At 37.9% G+C, this 11,376-nt stretch overlaps 1 protein-coding gene across 1 annotated transcript in view; it reads left to right on the forward strand.

Moving 5' to 3' along the window:
* DMD (dystrophin) overlaps window positions 1-11,376 on the forward strand; it is a 1,809,438-nt gene that overhangs the window by 1,036,157 nt on the left and 761,905 nt on the right. Inside the window, exon 48 of the mRNA XM_007456856.1 lies at window positions 8,765-8,873. Within this exon, the coding sequence (XP_007456918.1) occupies window positions 8,765-8,873 (109 nt within the window). The remainder of the gene's footprint in view (window positions 1-8,764; window positions 8,874-11,376) is intronic.

The raw sequence follows: 11,376 nt of genomic DNA on the forward strand, positions 1-11,376 counted from the left end.
TTCCTGCTCTACCATTTACCCCTCAAGTTTGGAGAGGAATCACCGTATCAGGTTCACAGTGGCGAAAGGGCAAGATTGATTTGAGAGATCAGGAGTGTGGAGAAATAGGTTCTTCACGTGCAGCTTTTGATAAGGGCCATGACCTTGGGCACACTTGAAGATTAGCTGGGGCTTGTGGTAGCCTAAAACTCTAGAGGCTCAAAAACTACCTCATAGTTCAAAACCTGGAACCCAGCAATACAAGGTAGCAAGCTGTGGGGACTGTTTAAACCTCTGCATGGATCAAAAACTTCTTTTTAAAGATTAGGGATGATTTTTCTAAAGGGTGAGCCATTGCTCTGATAGTATATAAACAAAGCCTGTTTTAGACTTTGACTTCATATATCAAAATTTTAAAATTTTGCCCTTCCTAGTGCCTTTCCTCCTTAACTTTGAGGTTTCTCACTCCGTAATGGAAGGGAAAAGGGTACAAGTAGCCTGCAGTACATTTTCATGATAGAAGTTTGTTTTTTGTCTTGGGGAGGAGGTACATTTAGAAACTGTAACAATTATAAAGAAGAAGGTGACAGTCTTTAAAAAGAAAATGAAAATCCCTCATGGTGTGTATATAAGATCCAGTATCTAAATGGATAAGTAGTATGTCCACCACTTGCAGAGATTCTAGTTAAGGACACATCAGAAAATGATTCTGTTTCTTAGAAAATTGACTGTCTATTGGCACCTCCACATTCCGCATCAGACAAGCTGTCTGCTTACCTCCTACGCTCACCTCCCAAACTGAGTCCTGTTTGGGAGCTGGGCTCATCCCTGTTCAGTTTTTTTCCCTTTTTCTTAACTTTATCAACTTCTCTAGGATTTATTTAATTTTCAAAGAGGGTCACTTTTTAGTTTCTTTTTTTGTCATCCCTAACTAAACGTCTTCCTTATTTTCTTTGAGGATTTCCTGATAAAGATCAAACATATATTATGAAACAGTTCTACTCATGACATAAATATAGCACTAGATCTCTAATGCAGAATTTCTGGAAAAATCTTAGAATAATATGATTGAAGAAATAAGCATCTTTGTTTTGCTTTCTGTCTCTTATCTCGCTCTCCCCCTACACACGCGCACATACTTTTATTTCATTTGATTTGTACATTGTTCCTTCATCTTAACTTCAGAAATTGTTGAAGATTGGTTGGATAAGTTCAATAAATTGTTTAACATTTTGATTAAGTTATACTTTTGGTAATAGTATTTTATGATAATACTGTTAATCATTTTAATGTGTTCCATTTTCCACAGAGTAATGAGTAGGTTCCTCAATAGCACCAAATTTAGCAGTTAAAAAGCAACAAAAACAACTTCCATCAGTAGCAACAGTATTGACAGCTACAAAAAAAAAGCCATTTGTTATTCGATTTAAAAAAATGTTAACTCTCTTTTGAACTTAAGCATTTAGATGACATTTTCTTCTATTTGTACTTATTCTTTAACTTAATTTGGAACACTGCTCTTTATGTTAAAAATTTTTAAATGTGTGTATATATTTTGAAATACTTATATCACCTTCCATTATTAGAACTGAGAACATTAACAGAATTTAAAATGTCTTAGTAACTTGGTAAAGTGATAAGATCACACCAGCTGGTTTGCTTTGCTAACTTTTTAGATTATCCAAAAAAAATCTTAACATGAATCTAATAATATATTTTATTACTGCTCTTGATTTTTTTTTTAAATATAAGAAAAAAATAAGGTATTTGGAGCTTTCTATATTTGGCCAAAGGGTTCCACCCCAACCTTTAACACAAAAATAATTACTGTAAACAAATGGTCAAGAGGCCAATTATAATCTTCCAGGCATCATTTCCCCCAATACAAGCTGCAAAATGACAGCATCATTAGTCATGTTCAATTATAGTCAGTCAAAACCAGGGGTGTTTCATTTTCCCAGCTGTTTTATTGTTAATTAACTAGATTAAGCTGTTTTTTTTTTTTCTCCTGAGTTTGTTCTACTGCCAACATCAACATCTTAACATTTCTAAAAACGTCTTTGGGTTTATTTATTTATTTTTTTGCCTGATAATTTAAAATACATCACTCATAACAGATGTGCATCTCAAAATTTGTGTATGTTATAGCAGGTCAAGTGGTATCTTGTTGGTCAGATGTTGCCCAATTAGATATTACGGTTATAACAATATTTGGATTTTATACATCATCTATCAGGCGTATGATCTCATTTACCTGGTGCAACTTTTTTTTTTGGTAACATCAGAATCAATAGCAAGATAACAGATATGAGTTTGTCCCCCCAAATGAACAGATCCATTTTGACTGACTTATTTGATAAATACCATTTCCGTGTCAATGATAATAGAAGCAGTTCAGAGAAGAATTATAGAGCGTAACAGTATTAGAGAAATTTTATAATTTATTAATACATAAGTAGGAGAATTTCATTTTTTAATGCAAATTAGCTTCACAACTGAGTAAAAAGTCTTGACTATGAGAGGTTGAATAAATGGTTATCACTTATGCTTGAATATAAGGAGAGCCCCACTTTCCCTCTGAGAAGATAAAATTTATAATAAATTTTTGAGCAACTGATAGAATCATTTAGGAATGTGGGTGAGATTGTCAAATGCCTAATTATATTTAATTTCTTAATTGATTAGCACTCCCATACTTGAAATCTCACATTTTATAAAATAACACACTAATTAGGAACATTGCTTTTGCCACATTTGTATTTTATGGAAAGAGTTCATTCGTAGATGTATATTCCAGAACTCTAGAGCTTACTGTCTTCCTTCTAAGTGATTTGCAGTATGGCAGTGTCTGGATCCCCGTATGGTGCTGTTAAACCTCTCTGTCCAAAGACAACTAGGGCGATAAATTATAATAATAAAAAAATTAGGATTATTTAGCTTACTGTAGCAAAGGAGAAAGCCCTCAAGAGAGACTGCGGGGCATCTCAGTTAGAGGGCATTGGCAAGAGCCGGCTGAATGATTCTAAAGAGGAATTAGGGAGGAGGAAGCCATTTTGGATTAGATGCTTTCAAGAAATGGAGTCAATGTGGTGATCAGGTATCTAACACTTTTTATCTAGAAGGTGAAAGGATTAAAGCAGGGCAGAGCTGTCACTGTTAAAGAAGTAGCAGTGCCTCATATTCGTCATTTTTGTGGTGGCAGAGTGGTCTTGTCTCTGTCTAGTTTATTTCCTGTGACTGTTTTTTTATGTTCACTTGGGACCATCACGCCTAGCTAGCTGCCAGTTACCAGAAGGACTGTTTTTCACTTCCTCTGTGTTATCACTGGAATATTTATCCCTAACTTCGGTGCCCATTCCCAAAATATTAGGAGAGATAATCTTTTCATTTTTCTTAGATGTGAATTATTTACACCCCATCAGAATAACTTATTGTTTTGCTTTTTAAAATTATCTTTAAGAGACTTGTTTACAAAGACCTTCACCCCTGGTGTGAGGTTATACCCTAGGAATAATTGCTACTGGTTTATCAATTTTCTTCACTTCCTTTTTTTTTTTTAATTAACCAATTCTGGCTGATGACTTATATAAGCATCCCAAATTCATATTTCTTGAGATTATTTCAGGCTACTGTGCAACTTTGTTGTTCAAAATAAAACAGTTGAAACCCAAAAGACATTATAAGCTAATATGAACTGACTCTTTTGTGAGGAACTATTTTGGGGAAAAGTCTCAATTTAGACTTACTCAGTTCATGCTGGAACTGGACAAGCATTTTAGAATTTTGAATTTCACCCCTGGTCCTCAGTTGTATTAATTGCATTTATAGAGACAGACATGGAGACATAGGTGTTTCAATTACAATATTCACATGCACGTCTGTGTATATAAAGCCACAGGTGGATTCATTTATTTATGTAGCAGATATTAATATCATGCCAAACATTTGACACAAGAGAAAAATATAAGATTTAAAAATTTGGAAATCCCAAGTTCAGGTAGTTTAGAATTATATTCCATTTTAGATTTAAAAAGGAAGCCTATATTCAGAAATAATTTTTCTTGTAATTTCTGCTCTTCATAAAGAAGAAATTTCACATTCTTTGATATAATAGTCTTAACATTTAATGACTAACTCCAAGTAAATTATATACAGCGGAAAACAATGCTCAGGTGCAAATGCCGGCTATAGTGAAATTAGTTTTGCCCTTTTAAAAAATGATCTCAGAGTTTCTCCTTTTTGGTAAAACGAGTTTACTATGACTGTTGAGTTTTGAGCTCTTGTGAAGAAAGCCTGGGATCTGCAATTTGCTTAGCTATTCAAAGTTTGAAAACTCTAGAAATCTAATCAAGAGTAGGACTTGCTAACTATTATTGCACTAATTTTATATTTAAAGACGTTGGAATTTAGACATACATTTGATTCCCTTAAATTTGGTTAAAGGTTATTAACATGATTAGCAAGTTACCTTTTACAGATTTTTATGAGCACAGCTTAAAGTTTATTATGTGAAGAATGCTGCATTAGCTGCTGCAGCCAAACATTTTTTTGCTACCCAAAGGAACTTTACAGCCTAATAGAAAAGATGAGAGAATTAAAAGTCTGGGCACATGCCAGAGAACCAAAAAGCAAAACAAAACCAAACGAAAAAGAACTTCCATAATATATAAATAATCAATTTCATCTCTACACCAGGTACTTGAAGAAGTTGTAAGGGTGTTTTTGTGACCTGCTGAATCAAAATCTATAGCCATTTCATGTGATGTTGTTTGCTAATAATTATGAAAGATTGTGAAACATACACTTCTGAGCTTCTTGCATTTTTGAGACTTTGCAGTATCCTCAGATGTTTGTGGTACATTGGAGGTTACTACTTAATTTTTAAAATCTCTACATCTGAAATTATATGGATATCTCATTTAACCATCTGGAAATAACAATGGGCAAGATAACATTCTAATAAATGAATAGACCATTCCAAGTTTTTTGTTTAATAAAAGGGAATTGAATATATAAACATGTTATTTTCAGGATAGCCTAAACCAAATCTTTTAAGTGTCGAAATATTTTCATTTTAACTATTTTAATGAAAACTTCATTGATTGTCTTCTGTTTTGCTTCATTAAGCGGTGCATAATAGCTAACCAACAATTTTACAGTACTTTAGAGTTCACAGAGTTCTTTTCATGTAAAATATCTCATTTAGTGTCTCCAACAAAAGTATGGGTTAGGTGGTAGTGTTATATCCACGTTTCAAGGATGATGAGTTTGAGCGACCTACCTGATTTGCCAGTGATCACACAACTAGTAGTAATGAGTTAGGATTGGAATCCAGGACTTCTGATTCTAAAGCACAGTGTAATTTAAAGTTTTCTTCATTTGCAGGGTCATCATTATAAGCATCGATTATTGTTCTATTTCATTGTACAGTTATTGATGCCAAAAACTTGGCCTCTGTGCACTGGTGCCTCCTAATTGAATCTCGGAGACAGAGTTTGGGGTGAAGTAGAAAAGATTAGCTTTATTGCTTTGCCAGGCAAAGGGGGACACAGCGGGCTCATGCCCTGAAAAACTATGTGTCCCAACCTGGGAGAATTTGGTGAGGAGTTTTATAGCAGTGGCTCAAGGGCTGGGTTGCTGATAAGGATCTGGGTGTGTGCAGGGCCTGCATTCCTTTAATCTGGCCCCAGGGGGTCTACTGGTGAGCTTCTGCCAGTTCTTGAGGTTATCAAACTGTGACCTTCTCTCTGGAATGAAGAATGCTTCATCAAGGAGTTAGCATCTTCCATTTGTTGGGGGTTTTAGTTCTGCAAAAGAGCTCAAAGATATTGTTGTGTATCCTTTGAGGTGGAACCAGGATCCTGTCCCAAGGCTGCACTATTGTTTTTTGACTGCTCCTCCTTTGTCTCCGCATCCCCTCCCTTCCCTGATTAGCAACTGTTCCAACCTGCCCTTTGGAACTCAAGTGAGGTCATGAAGGCTGAATGAAGCCTATTTCTTACAAACAAGAAATGGAGGACACAGAAAGACCTGTGTCCGGGAGCCCTGCCGGGTCCTGTTCAGTTTCATTATGTGCATGGAATATGAAGTTCAGTACTGATCACTGTTGCTTCAGTTGAGACCCAGATGAAGTAATTTTCTTTTAGAAGCCAGGTTGTAAGATAAATACTTTAAATATTAGAATCTAACTCAATGCAGTGAGATGCTTACACCATGAGAAGAAAGTGAAACCTAAGCCAACTGTAGAAACAGCAAATTCCCATCTCTCCTCACCCACTCACTATGGGGCCATATGCTTATTGAGCGGAAGAGTGGGCAGATCTCAGCAGTATGTAAATCAGTCTCTAATCTCCCTCTCCCGGCATATATAGGTGACTTCCTATAGGGTAAATGATGTATGATGAGACTTCACCATCTGCTGCACTCTTATCCCTTCAATAAGTGACCAAGATCATGACATTTTCTAGTTGTCTACTTTTACAGTTATTGTCTCTTCCCTATTATCTATTGCTCTTTTGTTGCCATTTTTTTGTTTTAAACTTCTAGTTCCTCTTAATATTCTGTCCCTGTGAACTCACTGCAACTTGGCAGGGGAATCAAAAGACCATATATATATATATATATATATATATATATATATATATATATTCATTTACTAACCTTTGATAATATTTAATTCTCAGTGTTTAGCTTGATGTCAGAATGGAAAAATATCTTCTGCATGTCATGACTTTCAGCGGTGGTTTTCCTTACTGATCAGAGGCATTTTTTGTTTGCTTTTGGATTCAAGGCTTATGTTTTAATAAATGAAAAGAGTTATATTCATTGATGTGATAGTAAATGTTTAACAGCATTCACTCTGGGAGAAGAAATTAAAAGCCCTGGTTTGACATGCTCTCAGACACAATAGAATAAATAACCTTAAGAGCATAGATGATAGTTAAAATAGGAAGTGATGACTTTTTAGTATTTATTTTAGTATTTATTCCCTTGGCAGCTTTTCTTAAGTGGGATTCCTCAAGAAAATTAAGTCCTATAGAAAATGATTTAAGGACCTATTTTCTTTTTTTTTTTTTTTTTTAAGAAGATGTTGGGGGGAGGAGTCTATTAATTAATTAATTAATTTTTGCTGTGTTGGGTCTTCGTTTCTGTGCGAGGGCTTTCTCTAGTTGTGGCAAGCGGGGGCCATTCTTCATCGCGGTGCGTGGGCCTCTCACTGTCGTGGCCTCTCTTGTTGCGGAGCATGGGCTCCAGACGCGCAGGCTCAGTAGTTGTGGCTCACGGGCCTAGTTGCTCCGTGGCATGTGGGATCCTCCCAGACCAGGGCTCGAACCCATGTCCCCTGCATTAGCAGGCAGATTCTCAACCACTGCGCCACCAGGGAAGCCCCCTATTTTCTTATTTTTGTCAAGGATGGTACATATCTAGTCCATTGTAGATGCTTAGGTAACTTGTTACTTATAATGGACACCTTAGGCCTTGGTCCTGGACAGTCAGCATCAGCATCAACTGTACAATTGTTAGAAATATAAATTCTTGGGCCCCACTCAAGACCTATTCAATCTAGAGCTCTGGGGCTGAGAGTCAGCAGTCAGTGGCTTAACAAGACCTCCAGGTGATCCTGACGGTCCCAAAGTATGTGAACCACTGCTCCAGGGTATTAGGATAAACTCTCCCCCCAATCCATTGAGAAAGTTTGCCCTACGACCTCTGAGTCCTCTGCTTCCAGCTAATGGGAAAGGAAAGAATGGGTGCAGAAACCTCACTCATTTTTTAAAAGGGTCAGCCTAGAACTGACAGATATTACCTCTGCTCCCATTCTACTGGCAATAAGTAATCTTATGGTTACCCAGTGGTGCACTGGAAGCAGCTTGTATCTGCTCATGAGGGTCTATTAGCAAATTTTCAGGCATTTTGTGAGCTACGTGACATTCTCTTGGTAAAACTGGCTATAGTGGGAGTATTTACACCACAGAAATTAGAAAACACTAAAATCAGTTTTTTCCCCCCAGAGAGCCAATTGTTAACATATACCAACACATCACAGACCATATACGGGCTTGGCTGACTCTACTGGGAGCTCTGCAGCTATAATGACCCTCAAAATGGTCCTGCTTTGAACCAAATTGGCTGAGCTTTTATGCTCTCACCTTGATCAGTCCTTGAATGAGGACTGGAAAGGGAATGCCCTGGAAAGGGAATGCCCTGGGGCAAGGCAGATCTCTTCAGCTGAGACAGTCCCTAAAGGGACTGACGACTGAAGGATGTCTACTGAAATCTTCTTCACCGTTTGGGACAAGAGTCCTTCCTTAAAGTAGACTCTGAGAGGCTTATCCCCATGTGTACCACAGCCTCTCTCTTCAAGACTTGCTAATAGGATTGATCTGGGGTGAGTGAGGGCAGTAAGATATTTTTAATGTTCTCTGGAAAATTCTTGTATGCAGCCACATTAGATACTTTTTAAAGGAGTCAAGCCAATTGCTGAGATGACACTGTTGTTTTGTTTATTTGTGTTGCTTTCAGTAATGTTTGCACTTTACTTCCTTTCAGTGAAATTGCGTCTGGAGCGACAGCCTGTATGCAGCAAACAGTTGATAAAAATTTGTAGTGTCGTTGGCTAAAATAATTAAAATACCTTTGAAAGGAATTCCACCCAGAAAATTTACTCTAGAAATAAAATACTATAGACATACAGTAATATAGTCACAAAATAAATTAATAACTTCATGAATTAAGTTACTTCAAGATGTTAATCAAATAAATAACGTGTGCTTTTCTATTAAAGAGGAAGTTAGAAGATCTGAGCTCAGAGTGGAAGGCGGTAACCCATTTACTTCAAGAGCTGAGGACAAAGTGGCCTGGCCCTACCCCTGGACTCACCGCTACTGGAGCTTGTAAGTATGCTGGATCACATTCTCTGTGGCTGTAAACACTTGCTCAAAAGCACAACAGTGAGATGATCCCTGGGTAAAAGGGAAAATGTGTTGCAATTCTGAAAACAGGAATAAACTTGTATTATTTACTCTGCAAAATGTCTTAGAGTAGGTTCCTTAGAAATAGACTGATTCAGAGTGTGGAATGACAAAAGTATATTGGGGTGTGTTCTCCAGGGATGCACCTACAGTGAAGAAAGGTCCATGGCAGCGACAGCAGAAGAGGCTGAAGGGTGATTTGACTGCAGCAGAGGCCTCAGCCAATTCCACAGGAGCCTTAGAGCTGGGCTGGCTCTGCAGAGCTGCCCTGAATTGCAGGAGAGGGCCTGGCCTTTGTATTCCTGAACCAGGCAGTCATTGCCCAGGGGCTGCCCGCTGGGAGGAAAGGGAGATCTTAGAAGATTCTTCTGGGGCCCAAGGCAATTCCAAGTAAGGAATACCATCAACAACCAGTACTCCCAGTAGCAGGGATGGGTGTGTTGTCCCTGACGAAGGAATCAGGGTAGAGCTCCAGAGTAGCCTGCAAAACTAAACATGTGAGGATTCCATCTCAACAAATCCTATATCCTTTAGATAATCTTCTTCAAATATGCCTACACAAATTCCTGAAACCACAGAAACACACACAGTCCTCCTAGCACTTCCCCCTTGTCCCATTTAAAAGCAATCTTAAGAGCTCTTCCATTTTTAGTTTAAGAAAAAGAAAAATGGACCGTGACTACCACGATTAGATTTGGGAGAGGAATGTTTCTTCATTTAGCTATAGTCTTAACTTTTGTTTTTATTGCATATTTTCAGTCTATTTTATTTCACTTTCTATTCATTTTTTTAGTAGAAGGTATGCATAAAATCTCATGGCAATGTTAAGGCTGGCTTTGAATCTCATGGGCAAGGAGCCAGAAAACTTCTCTGCTGTACCAATTCTATAATTAAGCAGAACTGAAAAAACATCCTTGGTTGTTTTTTTCTGTTACAGTTTTTTGCTTCCGTTTTTTTTTTGTTTTTTGTTTTTTGTATTTTTTTTTTGTCAATCTGGGACACCACAATTGCTATATCAGGGTTTATATTCAACTAATTATATCAGGTTTATTTCCTTTTACAACCTGTAATTTTTGGTTCCCTCAGCACATATGCACAGTTTGTCCCTATATAATCATTTATTGGTATTTGTTCTCTAGCTTTCTCCTGTATATTCAGCCTCAGACTCTCTAACTCTAACTCTAACGAGATTGGGTTCCGATGATTTGTTTGTAAGTTTGTTGAACTCTGAACATAATTATGGGTTTATGCCCCTATTTAACCTACTGTCACGTGGTTGGAAGGTTCCAGTGGCAGGGCACAGAAATCTGTTTAACCTGTAAAGTACCTAGATGTGACAATAATATTTCTAATGCAGAATAGATTCAAAGTTCCAGTTTCGGTTTCCAGAAACATATTTAATTCATCCATTTAATAAATATTTATTGAGTAACTTCTATGTATTGAACATCATAGTAGGTGCTGAGGATGCAGCATAGAATAAGTTAAGGTCCCTCCCTTCATGAAACACATATAGTTGACCCTTGAACAACATGGGTTTGAACTGTGTGGGTCCACTTATGTGCAGAATTTTTTCAATAGTAAGTCCTACAGCACTACATGATCCACAGTTGGTTGAATCTGTGCATGTGGACATGGATACAGAGAGCAGACTGTAAGTTATCCATGGATTTTCGACTGCAGTAAGTCAGCAGCGCTAACCTCAGTGTCGATCAAGGGTCAACTGTACTCTGATTGGAAGAGAAAGATGATGAGCTAATAAAGAAGAAAACAGATACTATCTCGATATTGTTCAGAGTTATATAGTCCACAGATGGATATCAAGTGGACACTTGCTAGAAATGCAGAATCTCAGGCCTCACCTCAGACCCAGTGCATCAGAATCTGCATTTTAATAAGATCCCTAGGTGATTGGTTTGCACACTGAAGTTTGAGAAGCACAGTTATGGAGAGCAAGAAAGCAGGGTAAGAGGAAAAGTGAGTGGGAATGAAGACATGATTGTCTGTAGTTGGGTCAGTGAAGCTTTTCTATTAAGAGAACGCTTAAGAACATGAGAAAGTTGATGGAAGTCAGGAAGTAAGCCCGGATGTATATATCAAGGGGAGACTGTTCCAGGCAGAGAGAGAACAATCAGAGCAAAGGCCTTGATGTGGAGCAAGATGCGGGAATAGCAAGGAGACCAGTGAGGCCAGAGCAGAGGGAGAGGGGACACATGGCCAAAGCAGAGGGAAACTACATCTTTCATCTCTCCTCCCCTACTTCCTTCTCCCCCGGCTAAGAGTCTCATCTGCCTTACTACTCCTTCCCTTCCCCCACTTCCTCCACATTGCCACCGGTAGGGAGAGTCTGAGAATGTCCTCAGCTCCAAGCCACTGGTGATAGCTGGTGGAGTTGGGGCCAGAGCTGGAGAAGAACTGAGGGAAA

The sequence above is a fragment of the Lipotes vexillifer genome, unplaced genomic scaffold, assembly GCF_000442215.2.
Source record: "Lipotes vexillifer unplaced genomic scaffold, Lipotes_vexillifer_v1.1 scaffold207, whole genome shotgun sequence".
Lineage (NCBI taxonomy): Eukaryota > Metazoa > Chordata > Mammalia > Artiodactyla > Lipotidae > Lipotes > Lipotes vexillifer.